Source organism: Armigeres subalbatus, chromosome 2 (genome assembly GCF_024139115.2).
Source record: "Armigeres subalbatus isolate Guangzhou_Male chromosome 2, GZ_Asu_2, whole genome shotgun sequence".
Classification (NCBI taxonomy): domain Eukaryota; kingdom Metazoa; phylum Arthropoda; class Insecta; order Diptera; family Culicidae; genus Armigeres; species Armigeres subalbatus.
The window spans coordinates 1738405-1755737 of NC_085140.1; the positions used below are offsets into that span (position 1 = coordinate 1738405).

At 41.7% G+C, this 17333-nt stretch overlaps 1 protein-coding gene across 1 annotated transcript in view; it reads left to right on the top strand.

Moving 5' to 3' along the window:
* The window catches only part of LOC134217415 (capon-like protein), a 61243-nt gene extending 57051 nt beyond the window's left edge, over positions 1-4192 (top strand). Inside the window, exon 10 of the mRNA XM_062696159.1 lies at positions 3297-4192. Coding sequence (XP_062552143.1) covers positions 3297-3596 — 300 coding nt within the window. The 3' untranslated portion in view covers positions 3597-4192. The remainder of the gene's footprint in view (positions 1-3296) is intronic.
* Positions 4193-17333: the final 13141 nt, after the last annotated feature.

Sequence of the window (17333 nt, forward strand, 5' to 3'; positions counted from 1 at the left end):
CTTCGTTCTCGCTTATTTTCTTAGGGGAGCATTTTTTCGCACAGTAAAACAAGTTGAAACGCATCATCAGATCCGAGCTCTCGCAATTGGAGCCCCCTGAATCAGTTCATCATTGTAACAAGTTGCGAAAAGCTTCTTTCGCAGTAGTAATGAAATTGTGGGAGTGTTTTCACTGATAACGCATCGTGGCACGCCTCGCTTATTTTCTTAGGGGAGCATTTTTTCGCACAGTAAAACAAGTTGAAACGCATCATCAGATCCGAGCTCTCGCAATTGGAGCCCCCTGAATCAGTTCATCATTGTAACAAGTTGCGAAAAGCTTCTTTCGCAGTAGTAATGAAATTGTGGGAGTGTTTTCACTGATAACGCATCGTGGCACGAAATCGTACGTACTGTGGACTTCGCAAAACGCATCGAATAGAATTCTTCGCCGTACCAAACTGACCATCTACAAAACGCTCATTAGATCGGTATTCCCTAATCTAATCCTAATCCATCTTACAACATACATGTTTTCCATTTTCCTGATAAAGAGTACGATGAGTACTACTCGTTAACACCATTTTGGAAAATGGCGTATACGTAACTTTGCCATATTACGGCAGTAATGGACTCGACATCGGGACAATGTTCGTGAAAGGCCAATTTGATATTTTCGATATAAAACGGTATATGGATGAGGCAAATGAACAACGAGATGCTTCAGCTGTTGGGATAACCAACTATCGTTAACATCGCCATAATCACACGACTGTGCACTTACCCAGAATGTTGGACAATATCCCGTTAGAAATGGTTCTCGATAGTGTTACGACGGACACAATAGGGCGAGGTGCGCAGCGAGAAAGATTGATTGATCAAGTGAAAGACAATCTCCAATAGGGGAGGAGAAGACCACCAACTGTCATCGAGAGAAAAAGTAGAATCATTGAAATTTCACACGGTGTGGTATAGGAAATGAAGTATATTTTTGTTATTAAACAAAAATTAAGGACATTCGTCAAAAAAATCTTGGTTTACGGGGTTAGAATTTTAAAAGCACACAAAATAGACATGATATCTCCATTTTTATATTTTTTTCGAAAAAGCAGTTAATGCTTAAGATTGTTGAATTCCTAAATCCTCAAACTAAACATTGATTGACAAAAAAAATTTCATAACCTTCTAGAGACATTTTAATTCTGATTTTCTATATCATGCCATGTCAAACTTCCATGGTTCTACTTTTTCTCTAAACTTTTCCAGGTGGCAGCACTGATGAAGGGACCTCCCCCATGCAGATGTGCTTTGTTCACCAAATTGTTCAGAAGTTCAGAACAATTGGTCGACAAGGTAAACTACGCGTGTTAACAATCCGATAGCAACTCAGTATGTCCGTGTAAGGCCATAGAGATCTTGCGTACGCTTTTATGTCCAAATAAATTCGATGCATATATGATCTAGTCTACATTGAACCATTTTGGATTCCAAATTATACACATGAGCTTTATAGAATTGCCTGGTAGACCAATTGATTTATACTCAAAAACAAATTGGAGAACCCAGAACATAAGTATGGTGAATTGGTGAAGCATTCTCAAGGGCTCTTGGGACTTGGGACTTGCATGGACATGCTGGATTATTATAGGCGTGGTTGTTTTGATAAATCAATTGATCAGAACTTCCCGAGCAGGAAAACTGTTTCTGCTACGGAAAACAAAACATCGCACATAAAGCTTTCATCAGTCGTACGACTTATATCAAAGGAACCAACTTCAGCGCTGCCAAAAGCTTCATTGAAAATTTTGCGTTATGAGAAATGTTTAGAAATGATTCAGTCCTTGAGTACGCTCACTCGTTCCCGAGCCAGCGTATATTTTTTTCACATAGCCCCAATAATTACCTAAAGCATTGCCGAAGACACCAAAAGCATCGGACAAGCTGTTTTCATATTATATTTTTTTGAAAGTGTTCAATGTGTTTTGGCTTAGGCTCTTGTCAAAGGTTAGGCTAGAGTCAAAATGGCAAATCAATTATGCAAATTATGTTTTTTGATCACAAAGAATGTATATGAACATTTTCATTGATATCAAAAAATACAAAAAAAATCGATCTTCGATTTCACAGATAATTGCTCTAGACTCGGTTGGAGTGTTGGGCAGCGTTTTTCCGTAAGGTGCACGCTTCCGTTCCTACTCCCAGGATTGAGAACGGTTTGTTTTTATTTTTTCTCCTGGTGCTTATGAATCGCGTCCGTAGAAAAATTCAGCATCAACAAATAATTATTTTTTAAATTTTGAAAAAAAGACATCAAATGATGCTTTATTTCGAATAACCAAAATCATTTCAAACACAGAGAAAAAGGTGCAATATGTGAGTTTGTTTGTGTATGGGTTCTGTGCCCTTAAAATGGTAAATCGTACACTGGATTTCCAGATAAACTGATACGGTTGATCAAGGCGACGATGGATCAGGTGATGTGCGTAGTTAGAGTTTCAGGGGGATTCTCGAGTCCCATCGAAACGCGCTGAGGATAACGGCAAGGTGATGGTCTTTCGTGTCTGCTATTCAACATCGCTTTTGAGGGAGTAATACGAAGGTCAGGGATCGACACGAGTAGTAAGATTTTCACTAAATCCGTCCAGTTATTTGGTTTCGCCGACGACATAGATATTATGGCACGAAGCTTTGAGAAGTTAGAGGAAGCTTACATCAAACTGAAGGATGAGGCTGATCGGTTTGGATTAGTCATCAACACGTCGAAGACGAAGTACATGATAAGATGACGTTCAAGAGAAGACAACGTGAGGCCCGCGAAAAGAATCCTTCTTATTCCTTTCCTTATTGGTGTCATGAATTTAAAAAAACACACACCTAAACAAACTAAAAAAATAACAGGTATACCAAAAGTCCACGAGACTTCCCCGACTAAGTCGAGTCAATTACGAGACACTGAAGACGGTCTTACAGTTGAGGTCAAAATACGTCTCTGTAAAGTTTACAACGTGGAGGAATTAAATGGAAAAGTTTAACACCCATATTCTTGTTTACGTACGAACGCGCTTTCGAACGAAAGTTGAAGTGCATTCTCGTTTACGCCAGCAAAATCAAATGGAGGAACGGTTCGAACGAATCGCATTCGTTCGAAAGTATCGTTCGTCCGTAAACAAGAATAAGGGTGATTATTTTTGTTTATGACAGGGGATTATATTATGTTAATTAGATTCAGATTAGAATTCAAATTTTCTAAAAGTCAAGTTAATCCGTCAAAAAAAAATTAATTCGTATTTTAATGTTTTTTTTTCTTTCTTTTACAGCTTTCATCAACGGCAAAGGTAGCCAGATGGTTTCATCAACTGCAGTGGACAAACCAAAATCAGACACTCTCAAGACCAGAAAGTGGCTTCGTTTCAGGGGACTCTCGTTCTGAAAAAAATCAAAAATCAGAAGCAGACATTACCGATAGTCTAGCCAAAGATCAACAGCATCATCAAAATATAGATTTATGTGACGAATATCTTCTGATTGAAGGAACTAGTAATTTGTGGAGTAAATTAAATGTGAAAAAACGCAAAAAACTGCTAAGTATGAAACTAGGGAAAGTAACTACTTTTTAAAATGATTTGACTTTTGCGAAAGAGTTGAAAGAGAAATATTGAAACTATATTTTTCGTTAAGTACAAATAAATTTTATTTAAAACTGCATTTTAAGTAATAAATGCGAAGTAGAAAATTTTTAACTGTTAAGCTACTCTCCCATTCGCCATAGCATTGTTCGCTAATAATGACAAGACAAGCGAATTTTTTCCAACTGTAGATAAGAAGAGCTGAAATATAATAATGAACAAATGACATATTTTGTGTCATTACTAAACTCAATATAAAAGGAGAGGAAGAAAAAGTAGTACGTACTAAACTGTTATTCCTTATTGATCGATTATTTGAAATTCTACGTATACAAATATATTATCATATGGTACTATAATATTTGAACTAACCTTACTATTTTCAGTAAGAAAAGTATTTTATTTCTGACTAATATGCAAACAATAAAAAAATCATTTATATTATAAAACATAAGGATAAAAATACTTAATTTAAGTTACGTAATTTAGACAATTGAACAATAATTATTTGATTAGAACAATGTTCAAGACTGACAAAATTTTAATTATAATTCATTTTCCATTCAAAATAAAACTCATGATTCGCATCTGAAGTCTTAGCTTGTCTGAAATGATAGAGAAACATTCCCAACATCAGATATTGCCTTATTACAAACTTCGTACTTTTTTTTAAACTTTATTAAAGTGTTTTTTAAATTCTAAATTAAGTAATGGGTACTTTTCGTTATTTATTTGTTCGGTACTATTTTGGAAGCCATTCTGTGTCTTTATCTCAAACCCTGATTTGACAAATATTTTAATTATTGAATGTAAACTTTCTTCTTCAACTATACGGAATGGTTGGTATCAGCAGATATGTATTTCATATTCGACTTGGAAACTTTGCCAGTGTTTTATTATCGACTGTTTCCATGTAGGAAATGAAATACGCATCTGTTAATACAAATAACATTGTGCAGTGGAGGTAAGGTGGTTATACAACAAAGCCACAAATCGGCCATCTTGGAAACCACGTGCTTTTTCTAGTGATTTTTCAAGAGCACGAATTGAGAGAACCACATACACCCATGGGGATAAAACATCCGTAGATCGTTTGCTTGCTTATGCTAAACAATCGACTTTAATTTCAGCATTGTACGAACATTATTACGCTAGATTTGAACTTTTGATAATAGGAGTAAAAACCGTGTGGTGAATTTGAAATTCACCACTTGGCTTGATTGTATAATCACCGTAAAGTGAAGAAAAAATGTACACTCAATAATTGTGCATTTTCCACAAAGACGTTCATATAAGTATTTATTATTTATTCAGACTAAGGCCGAAGTGGCCTGTGCGGTATATAAGAGTCTTCTCCATTCGGCTCGATTCATGGCTACACGTCGCCAACCGCGCAGTCTACGGAGGGTCCGCAAGTCATCTTCCACCTGATCGATCCACCTTGCCCGCTGCGCATCTCGCCTTCTTGTGCTCGTCGGATCGTTGTCGAGAACCATTTTCACCAGGTTACTGTCCGACATTCTGGCTACGGCAGTCGTCCGATTTTCGCGGTGTGAACGATGGATGGTTCTCCCAGCAGCTCATGCAACTCGTAGTTCATTCGCCTCCTCCACGTACCGTCCGCCATCTGTACCCCACCATAGATGGTACGCAGCACTTTCCTTTCGAAAACTCCAAGTGCGCGTTGGTCCTCCACGAGCGTCGTCCAGGTCTCGTGTCCGTAGAGGACTACCGGTCTAATGAGCGTTTTGTAGATTGTCAGTTTGGTACGGCGGCGAACTCTATTCGATCGGAGCTTCTTGCGGAGTCCAAAGTACGTACGATTTCCAGCCACTATGCGTCTCCGAATTTCTCTGCTAGTATCAATTTCGGCAGTCACCAGTGAGCCCAAGTACACAAATTCTTCTACCACCTCGATTACGTCACCACCGATGCAAACTCGCTCACATTGTCTTCTCTTGAACCTCTTCCTATCATGTACTTCGTGTTGATGACTAGTCCGATCCGCTTGGCTTCCCTTTTCAGTTTGATGTAGGCTTCCTTCATCTTCTCAAAGTTACGTGCCATAATATCTATGTCGTCGGCGAAGCCAAAAAGCTGGACGGACTTATTGAAAATTGTACCTCGTGTTAATCCCTGCTCTTCGTATTACCCCTTCCAAAGCGATGTTGAATAGCAGACACGAAAGACCATCACCTTGCCGTAACCCTCTGCGGGTTTCGAAGGGACTCGAGAATGCCCCAGAAACTCGAACTACGCACATCACCCGATCCATCGTCGCTTTGATCAACCGTGTCAGTTTATCCGGAAATCCGTGTTCGTGCATTAGCTGCCATAGCTGGTCCCGATCGATTGTATCATATGCGGCTTTGAAGTCGATGAATAGATGATATGTGTTGTATTCGAGGCATTTCTGCAGTACTTGGCGAATGGCGAACACCTGGTCCGTGGTGGAGCGTTCGCCCATAAAACCCGCCTGGTACTGCCCCACGAACTCCCTTGCAATTGGTGCTAGTCGACGGCATAACATTTGGGAGAGTACCTTGTAGGCAGCTTTCAGCAGTGTGATTGCGCGGTAGTTGCTATAATCCAGCTTATCACCTTTTTGTAGATGGGACACACGACACCTTCCATCCACTCCTGCGGCAAAACTTCCTCCTCCCAAATATTGGTAATGACCCAGTGCAGCGCTCTAGCCAGTACGTCACCACCGTGTTCAAATAGCTCTCCTGGTAGTTGGTCAACCCCAGGGGCTATGTTGTTATTCAGCCGGCCAATCTCCTCCTGGATTTCCTGGAGATACGGAGCCGGTAATATTATGTCCTGCGCGCGTTCTCCCAGGTCAATCACCATACCGCCATCTTCGTCTGCCACATCGCCATTCAGGTGTTCTTCGTAGTGCTGTCGCCACCTTTGGATCACACTCACGCTCGTTCGTAAGAAGGTTCCCATTTATGTCCTTACACATATCAGGCTGTGGCACGTGGCCCTTACGTGAACGGTTTAACTTCTCATAGAACTTTCGTGTGTTATTAGTGCGGTACAGTTGATCCGCCTCTTCACGGTCTCGATCTTCCTGCTGGCGCTTTTCCTCCGAAAAGTCGAGTTTTGTCGGTTCCGCGCCCGTTTATATCGTGCCTCGTTTGCCCTCTTGCGGTGTTGTAGCAACCTCGCCCATGCTGCATTCTTCTCTTCCACTAACTGCTCACATTAACCGTCATACCAGTCGTTTCTCTGATCCGGGGGCATCGTACCAAGTGTAGCGGTTGCGGTGCTACCAATGGCGGATCGAACATCTCTCCAGCCATCTTCAAGAGACGCTGCGCCTAGCTGCTCTTCCGTTGGGAGTCCCGCTTCCAGCTGCTGCGCGTATTCTTGGGCTAGTCTACCGTCTTGTAGCCGCCCAATATTAGGCCGCGGCGTTCGACTTCGACGCGTGTTGTACACCGTTGAGAGATTTGAGCGCAGGCATACTGCAACGAGGTAGTGGTCGGATTCAATATTTGCACTGCGGTAAGTGCCTACGTTCGTGATGTCGGAGAAGAATTTACCGTCGATTAGAACGTGGTCGATTTGGTTTTCCGTTTCTTGGTTAGGTGATCTCCATGTGGCCTTGTGGATATTTTTGCGGGGAAAGAAGGTGCTTCGGACTACCATTCCGCGGGAGGCTGCAAAGTTTATGCATCGTTGGCCGTTGTCATTCGATACGGTGTGTAGACTATCCGGTCCGATGACCGGTCTATACATTTCCTCCCTTCCTACTTGTGCGTTCATGTCACCGATGACGATTTTGACGTCCCGCAGTGGGCATCCATCGTATGTCTGCTCCAGCTGTGCGTAGAACGCTTCTTTCTCGTCGTCGGGTCTCCCTTCGTGTGGGCAGTGCACGTTGATGATGCTATAGTTGAAGAAACGGCCTCAGCTTACACATTCTTGCGTTGGTTGGCTGCCACCCAATCACACGATGGCGCATCTTACCCAGCACTATGAAGCCGGTTCCCAGCTCGTTGGTGGTGCCACAGCTTTGGTAGAAGGTAGCTGCTCGATGCCCGCTTTTCCACACTTTCTGTCCTGTCCAGCAAATCTCCTGGAGCGCCACGACGTCGAAGTTGCGGGGATGTAATTCATCATAGATTATCCTGTCGTAACCTGCAAAACCTAGCGACTTGCAGTTCCATGTTCCAAGCTTCCAATCGTGATCCTTTATTCGTCGCCTAGGTCATTGCCGATTATATCGAGTCGCATTATCTCTTATATTGTTCGTAATGATTGGTTTTCCAGGCGGCTTATTGGGCCTGCGCAAACCTCCTATCTCGTCGAAGGGCCGTCGTGTCAGGGCTGTTTAGCGTCCCACCTAACACCAGGACTTGGGCTTGTGCGCTTTGAGCGGCACACGGTCGCTTTGGTGGGGCCTACTGGCGGATACATGCAGCTTTTTATAGGAATTCAACAGGGCCCACTGTCAACCCCACCACATCCTAGGCAAGCCTCACAACTCGCAGATGGCCTGGGGAGGGATCGTCAAGCCCTTGAAAATAATCCCTGCTGCCCACGTTCATATAAGTAATAAACAACTAATTTATTTATTGGTTTTATTCATTTTATTTATTTGTTATTGATTTTGTTAACAATCCAAAGACCAGCCCCCTTCCCCTTAAATAATTTATAGCTAATTGATAATATGAAAAAATCGTGGACAAGCTCGGTTGTCTACACATTAAGATTTTCTTTTTTGAGCTCGGAAATTTTTTTTATTACTTATTCTCAGCAAAATATTTACTGTATCTCAGCAACCGAAACGTCACTTTTACTGATATCTCGGCAAAAATCATGTTTGTTGAAGCTCGACGGTGCCCACCTCCGGAAAATAAACAAAAAATGCTGAGATCTCGATGAAAAAAATCAAGTGTATAGTGGCTACCGTTCTGCCATATAAGCAGGGGATCGTGAGTACAAAAAATTTTCAACTGCAGTTACTCATTGATTTCAATAATTTCATTGTTACCTTTCACGTACATTAAGTACGCGTAAAGGCTATATATGGGGGGGGGCAGCAGGGACTTTGTCCAAGGGCTTGACGACCCCTCCCCATGGCCACTGCGAGTTAGACCGCGACCATCGTCCCTAACCCCTAATCCCAAGGCGTCAAGCGACCCGTGCCGAGGGGATGCATGGCCAGGGGGGTGAAATAATAAGCTAGGCCTTTAACGGAGCCTGTGGGGTACCTGGGCACCCTCCACAGTAATTGTCCCTTACCGCGTCATGCTGGGCTCTGGCGTGGTGGACCTCTTTTCCCGATCAACTCGTGGGACCAAAATGGAAAACCAAGTCAATTCTTCAATTAGTGGTAGTAGTGTAGGCGACAACCCCTTCGCAAGAGGTGGGTTGTTCAGGTCTCCGCCTAGGAGGCCAGAGGCAATAGTCGGCAGCTGAGTGCGCAGCGCCAGCGTGGGTCACTCAACCTTCCTCTCGGCTAGAAAACGCCGGTAAAGGTTATTGACGGCCCATGGCTTGTAGAGGCGATGAACTGCAAACGCAATGGGCTTTCGGCCTTCGAGGTGGCGACAGAACAGCTGGACGCCATCATCGACTTTGCGTCATCGAAGCATAATATCAGCAAGGACCTCAAGAGGAGCTTGCAGAAACTTCGAAAGTCGATGCTGGACGCCAAGCTGGAGAGGGTGGTCGGGACGGCCAAGTGTAAACCCGTGAAATCGGTGGAGTCGAGGTCTACCCAGACTGAGGCCCAAGGATTCGCGGAATCGGGCAAGGTCGAATCGACCGAAGGCGTGCCAGCGAAGACGGTGGTGCCAAAGTCTACCCAGACTGAGGCTCAAGTATTTGCGGGTACGTCGGGGGTGACTGCTCCAAAGGAGCAGACACAAAACGGGGAGACAGTCTCCAGGGGATGAGCTCCTGGGGGCCGCTCAAAACGCGGAGGTTACTACCCGAACAAGGAGTAGTGGGGCTGGGAAGCTGAACCCCGGTCAGGTACCTCCAAAACGGGGGGAGGAAGGACATGGAAAGGTCCGTCCACCTAGGAAAGACGGTGGTAAAGGGTTACGGCAGGCTGAGAGCTCTCAGCCGCCTCAGACCAGGGAAATAGAGGGGGATGACGCCTCCTGGACCCTGGTCAAGAACAAGAGGAAACCGAAGACGTTAAGGGCCGAAAAGAAGGCCCAGGCGAATGAGGGTAGCAAGAAGTCTAGGGTAGGCGCCAATCGCTCGTCACTGCACTGCGGCGACGGTGTGAAGTGGAGACGCCTACCGCAGCCGTTCGGCTAGGGAAAGGTCCGACAGGGACGCAGGTAGCATTGTTTCGGCTATCTGCAGCGGACGCCTCCAAGGTGGTCAAGTTAGGGAGCGTCAAGGTGGGATGGTTGGTGTGCCCTGTGGGCATATACGAGCAACCCGAAGTTTGCTTCAAGTGCCTGGAACCGGGGCACAAGCAATGGGACTGCAAAGGCCCTGACAGAAGCAATCTCTGCCGACGCTGCGGATTGGAGGGACATAAGGCATAATGCTGCACGAACCCTCCCAATTGTTTGATTTGTTCCAGCAAAGCTGTGAACAGCAAGCACCCCATGGGGGGTTCGATGTGCCCGGCGTTTAAGCGTGCTGCAAAATCAAAGTGCAGGTAACGCAGCTGGCTTGCTCGGCTTCGCCCGAGTGTTTGGTGTGCGCAGGTTTAGAGGAAACTGCGGAACACGTGTTGTTCGTGTGCTCACGTTTTCGCGCAATGCGTGACCACATGCTTGCCACATGTGCTCTGGACACTACCCCGGACAACCTAGTTCGGAGCTGGGAGGGAGATCCAGATACTACACACGAAATAACAATAAAATTAAACGTCATGACGCAAGAAAATTATCGACCAGCAAAATATAGCAAAGCAAGCGTAACACGGACTGACCAGTTTTTGTTTTGTGTGTCATCGATGTTTTCGTTGATTTCATTGAAGCCGGTGCGTGACTTTCTCAAGTTTCATATAACGTTCCGAGCGCGGGAATTTGAAATTTGAAGTGTCTCGTGAAACTCTCTCTCCCGGAGTATTGAATTAAGAAGTGTCCGAAACATAGTCGTTTTTCCCTTCCATATGGAGGGAATCACAAAATGCGGCGGATTAAATTCAGTATAAATGAAATACGAATCTCTTGTCAGCATCTATCTCGACCAACTCAACAATTAAAACTCATTCAAAGTCATTTATATAAAATTTAATAATTTTGTCGATATTTTTGCACACTAATTTATTCCTTATAATGATATAAATTTCAATGAATCGTTATCTAAATTCTCGTAAGTATGATATCAATGCAATGATATATTTTGGCAAATAATTTCATAAATGATCACCACTGCACCTTTATCCCTTTTTGTTCATCGAATCATCGGTATTTTGGCGTTTGTTTATCTCCGTTATCTTGTTTATATTTTTGAGATAAAAATTTATTGAATATAACGACATTATCTTTTTGATTATAAAGGGATAGCCTTGTCGTCATGAAGAACCATTTCACAAGGACATTGCCGGTAATTGATGTTTTGGGGTAAGGAAAATAATTCCCCAACATATTGATTATATTTGAATGAAAATTATATGGGATAGAATGTTAATGCAATTTAGCTATTATTTACCAATCAAAACTACATTGTGGTCTAATGATTAAGATCTCTGAGCAAAGGTTCTACAGTATTATTTCTTCCAGGTTCGATAAACGATTAAGCAAATAAATCTTCTATATAATAAAAATGAAATGATCTGTGTTCGTATCCGCATAACTCGAAAACGGCTGGATGGATTTTCTTCATTCCTTCAGCAAATATGTTCGTTATCGTTTCCGACGGGTTTATATGATATTCCCTTATGCAAAATCACGAGAAAGGTTGAGTAAATCGTTGAAAAACTAAAATTATGAATCGTATGGAAATTTCGCATGGGCAGTTCACAACGCGCATTTACGCCTACTACGCAGGACAACTGGCGGGTCGACTAGTAAATAAATAAAAATCTGCACAAAAGATAACTCTCGATGTTCCTCTGAAGAACCCTCAAATTAAAGTTCTTATCAAAAATTCTGACCTATCGATAAAGTATAACGGTGAAAAATCATATCGTTTTAACCGTTTTAACGGTATCGATATTTTGGAAAAGATCCTTTGCAATTTTTGAGTAATTTAAATTTTTTTATGAAACAACATCTATCGCTATCGATGATTCATAAGGAACTTTTAAAATTGGATATGAAGAATTTTGAAGAAACTTAAAGAAATGGTTGGCACAGATTGATTATTCATGTTGGCAAATGTGTTTTTGTTTTCTTTTGCATTTCGAAGTAGCTTGTTTCATAACGGGTGGGAAAAGACAGAAGTTGCAAAGCGAAATCTATCTTCCATTCATTCACCATATATGCCAGATTCGGACGACGAACACTTTACAGATTTTTCAAATTGTCAAAATCCGACTATTCACAATTAAATCACGAAAATTTTTTTTACTGTAGTTGCGGATTGGGTTGACTTTGAAGAACGTGAAACGAGCGATGCAGATAATGAATTAATAAGCGATAAACAAAGGGAATCATTGCAAGAAGATGTATCCTAGACGTCTCCTATTCTCTCTACAATGGACACCATTTTCAAACGAGTTTCACAGTTCGATTGTATTAGGCATTTTTTTGTTCAACAACCGTCGTTTCAAATATAGATTGATAATGTTCAATATAATTTTCTGCTTTTTATAGTTTTCAAGCAAATGATCAATATCGATACTCCCCATTTATTAAACATTTTCAGCTAGGTCTGCGGTGACGTTTCATGACAACTAAAGTTAGGTCTGCACTGACATTCATATTTTTTTAATCTGAATCTCCCTCCCAGGTTCGGAGGATGTGTAAAGATGAAGTTGGCTGGAACGCCGTTTTATCGGCTATCGCCCAAATCGTCTCGGAGCTACACAGAAGGTGGCGCGTGGACTCAAGGATGGCTAGTTCAGGCGCAAATAAGAGGTGGTCCAAGGGATCGGAGTCGGCTTCATGGGTCATACCGGTGGTCATGCTCTGTGGTCGAACTCGATCCTTTTATCGAACAAGTGGCCGCGCAAAGAACAACATGGTATCGTCGCTTTCGCGGCGTCGGTCAACCGGGCGGGTTCCGAGCCCGAGGACGGAAAGGGGTCCTCGTCAAGGCTGGGGCAGGCGTAGGCCTCGCGTCGGCAAGTCCCTATGTGTGCTGGCGAATAGGCCCTATCGCAGAAAGGTCAATTTGGGGTGCACGCGGCATCATCATTCTTGATACCAGTTGTGCAGAGGGAAGCAGGCGCGAAGTCAACCATTCTCACCTTTCGAGGACATAGGGCGTAGTAAGGCCACCTGGAAAGCCGGCAACTCGCTGGCACGATACCATGGCCCCCCTTTGAAGCATTACTTTCTGGTTGTACCGAAGGGACTATGGGCTTGGCGGCAATTTAAACGGTTTAGCGGGTCGGTGATGTAGTCCTGCCTCCCTCGGTGATCCCTAACCCCGCACTTCCTGGTCAACCCAGGTTGTCTGTTGAGCAGATTCCCCCTCCATTGTTCAGGAAGAAAAAAAAAGGCTATATATTGACTCAGCTCGACGAACTGAGAACGTGTATGTCTTTAAGTGTGTATGTATGTATGTGTCAGCTCCATACTGCTCGAAGGATTTCAGCAACGGAATAATTCCATCATCACTAATCATATTTTTGCCTTTCTCGTATACTAAGTATACGTAAAGGCTTTATGATCACTCCAAAACTAAACTTTTGATAGAAGGCTCGGAGACCCATAGTGTTATATACCAATCGACTCGAGCTAGACGAATTAAGGTGATGTCTGTTTGTGTGTGTATGTATGTGTGTGTGTATGTGTGTGTGTGTGTGTGTGTGTGTGTGTGTGTGTGTGTGTGTGTGTGTGTGTGTGCACAAAATTTTGAAGACACACTTTTTTGAAATTAGCATTGGCCGATTTACTCGCAACAAGTTCCATTCGACTAAGAATCCTGTCCCATTGTTTGCTATCGAAAATTGGCCAGACTGGACTATGGCATCAGAAGTTATGATCAAAATACTATTTTCTATGCGCAAAACACGCTAAAAAGCATTCATTCATATTTCTCATTATTTTATTTTTGCACGAGAAAGGTACCAACACCGCTAGGTGGATTAATCAGGGTTTTTAAAGTCCATACCACCCGCTATATGGAATTCGCGAAAGTTGATGAGTATATGTTATAGCGATTCCTTTGTAAAGCCGGGGGCGCAAAGTTGAAAATAAGAGCAGTAGCTATAAATACGATAGATATAACGTTAGACGGACGAACGTGTGGTGATCCAAAGGTCTAATCAGCACTTCGAGGAACTATTAAATGGCGCTGAGAACATAGGCAGTGAGGCAATGTTGAACTAAATTTAAGGATTTAAAAAAAAGTTAAAGATACCATACAACAGATGAATGGACAAATAGTGTAGAATGGACTTATGCAGTTTCTCAAGCAAATGATTCAGTTTCCTTTGAGTACCCGAGCAGCACATGGGTACAATTAAGTCGCAGCAACCAAATTTGCATCAATTGTGCTGCTTGGGTAGAGATTACGTGTTTACAAATTTGGTTTGAATTGACCCATGCGATAAAAAAGTATACTAAACTGTTCGTTTTCTTCTTCTTCTTCTTCTTCTTATTGGCATTACATCCCCCACTGTGACATTGCCGCATCGCTGCTTACCCAACAAACATTCACTAATTTAACTAACATCAGTGTGATGACTTAATTCAGCACTGTGTTGAATAATGTCTGTACTATTTCTTATCGCAACTTCTGTTCAGGCTTTGTTCACACAATTTTGGAGAAGTTATATAGCTCCAACATCTTATTTTGAAAAACAACTTTATTACCTGATTTGTTAATCCTTTAATAAGCATTTTACTTAGCCTTAATTCAGCTACATGCTAAATCGGGTTTCGAACTGCTGACATTTGATCATCCGCCGGTAACGTTGTCATCCGCGCCATCCTTGATTTATAAGTTATGGCCAACTCGACACATAACATAAATAATCGTATGGCTGAATATGAATCATTATTGGACCCTTATTCAACAAGCCAATCTGTCAAACTACAGTTTGTTAATAACTGTACGAGATTTTTATTTCAACCATTGTTCAGCAAGTCATAACCATCGAACACTGGGAAAAACTAAAAGTTTTCTTCCACTGTGCGATAGATTCGACAAAGGGTAAATCCAATGGTTAAGAAGGACAAAGGTCAAGAAGAATGTCTAATGCTTGCTTATTAATCTACTATTCAAACTCAATTCGACCACCCTTTTAGAGCATCACATCATAGTCGAACAGAGAATTTAGAAAATAATTAGTTCAGCACATTGATAAACTTCTCCAATGTGCTGAAATGTGAAAAAACTAAAACGTTAGTTTGACCTCAAATAAAGGTGGTAAACAAATAAATAGGCCAAGTCGAATATTAGTTGAATCAAATGCTGAAATGAAATCTGTCTAGCGAATTATTCAGGATCCATTTTATTCAGCTATGAAGATCACAAATACACAATAATTCAACAATTCAAATAATTCATTCCGAATTTGGTGAACATCGACAAATGGGTTCAGAAGTTATGAATTGATCGATAACTAAACAATACCCCTCTCTCACACCCTCCCCATTTCAAAATGACCTATCCACATCCACTAAAATCGCTTGATCAGAACAGACAATATTTGAAACAAATCGGTCATGGGGTTCAAGACTTACATTAAGTTGATCGATTGCTAAACAATACCCCTCCCCCCATACCTCCCCTCTTTTCCAAAGAGCTTCCCTAACCTTCTATCGTCGTCTCCTTATGATGAAGAATTTGTGTTCCGAATTTGTTTGAATCGGCCAAGGCGTTCAGAAGATACACTGTACTGTACGCGTATTTTGGCAATACAAAAAGTTTGCGGAATATACTTGTACACTAAGAGTTGTAGTATTCAAGATATTATAAAATCAATTTTTGCCAAAAAAATCGTTTTGGTATTACCGCGATAATTTTTTACCCTATGAATCAATATGGTCGAAATTCAGGTGTGGTAAAATTCAAGTTATATCTGAGCTCTGGTCAAATTTTCAGCAAAATTGGTTCACACGCAATCGAGATCTAGATCTCCAAAGTTGACCATTTTGTATGAAAAACGGCAAGTGCGAATGCCTTCACGATCCCCCCTCATATGTCGATCTTGATACCCCCGGTTGACGCCATTTGGCTACCGAGATATTGAAAATCTCCACTAATTATTCAGGTACTGTGAAGCTGAAGGGGCTGCCGTGTTCATGTTCAATAATTTCAATTTTTAGTGATGCACTTTATTTTTAATTTAAAAACCACTTTAATAAAGATTTAAAAAAAAAATCAATAATTTCGTTTAATTGACGTTGATGACTAAACATGCTAAACAAGAGAAGAGACTAAACATGCCGATAAGGAGCGTTAGGCAAGGTCGTTGAGCTCACTAATATCGATGGGCGTATGGTCTACATTATACAGGCCTCTCGATTTCAACATCGATGATTCGAACCCAATCTGCCGCACTTCACTTTTGAAAATCTTACGTCCATTTTCATCAGTGTATGAGTGCAACGCCTGGGGCCCTCCTTAGCCGTGCGGTGAGACGCGCGGCTACAAAGAAAGACCATGCTGAGGGTGGCTGGGTTCGATTCCCGGTGCCGGTCTAGGCAATTTTCGGATTGGAAATTGTCTCGACTTACCTGGGCATAAAAGTATCATCGTGCTAGCCTCATGATATACGAATGCAAAAATGGTAACCTGGCTTAGAAATCTCGCAGTTAATAACTGTGAAAGTGCTTAATGAACACTAAGCTGCAAGGCGGCTCTGTCCCAGTGTGGGGATGTAATGCCAAGAAGAAGAAGAAGAATGAGTGCAACGTCATCAAAATTTTGAAGTCCTATATAGCCTATTCAGATTACGAATTTATTGACATGATAAAGATTATCTTGATGTGAAAGTTCACTCATCTAATTTTTATTTTATTTCTCATTGTCAATTTTCATCTCAAATACTTTGTAAATGGTCGTTATCTGAATAGGCTATTAGATACTCCATTGTTAATAACCATTGGTTATAGGCAACTATACCAGCCCGCGGTTTGGATTTCGTTTAATCGCACCTATCAGATTCTCGTCGATGATATAGTAGCTGTAATAGAACACATCCTTACCTCACATCCGTTCAAATACCGTGAGGCCAACATGATGATACTCGTATGCCCAGGAAAGTCGAGAAAATTTCATAGATTGGACCGAATATCGATCCTTCAGCATTTTCTTGTTTACCACTTTTGTTTTTTTTCTACCGCTGTTTCTCAAGAAAAATCTCCAATCGATTCTTATTGTAATCATGTTGTAACTAATTGAACATGTTTTGGGTGAAACATTCGATAATTAATTATTTTCGAGTGTCTTAGCGGAAATTACACATTTATAAAATAACAAATTTTCTTCCATTTACTTCCACTATATGAAATGTTGCGCAGAAAACAGATACGTATTTCGATACCACAAAAGTATGTATGTATAACATACATTGTATATGTATAGTGGAAGTAAATGTAACACACATATTTTCAATCTAATAATTTTGAAAAATGTGTTCATTTAACTTCGAGTTGGACATTATAGATTGAAATAATTTAG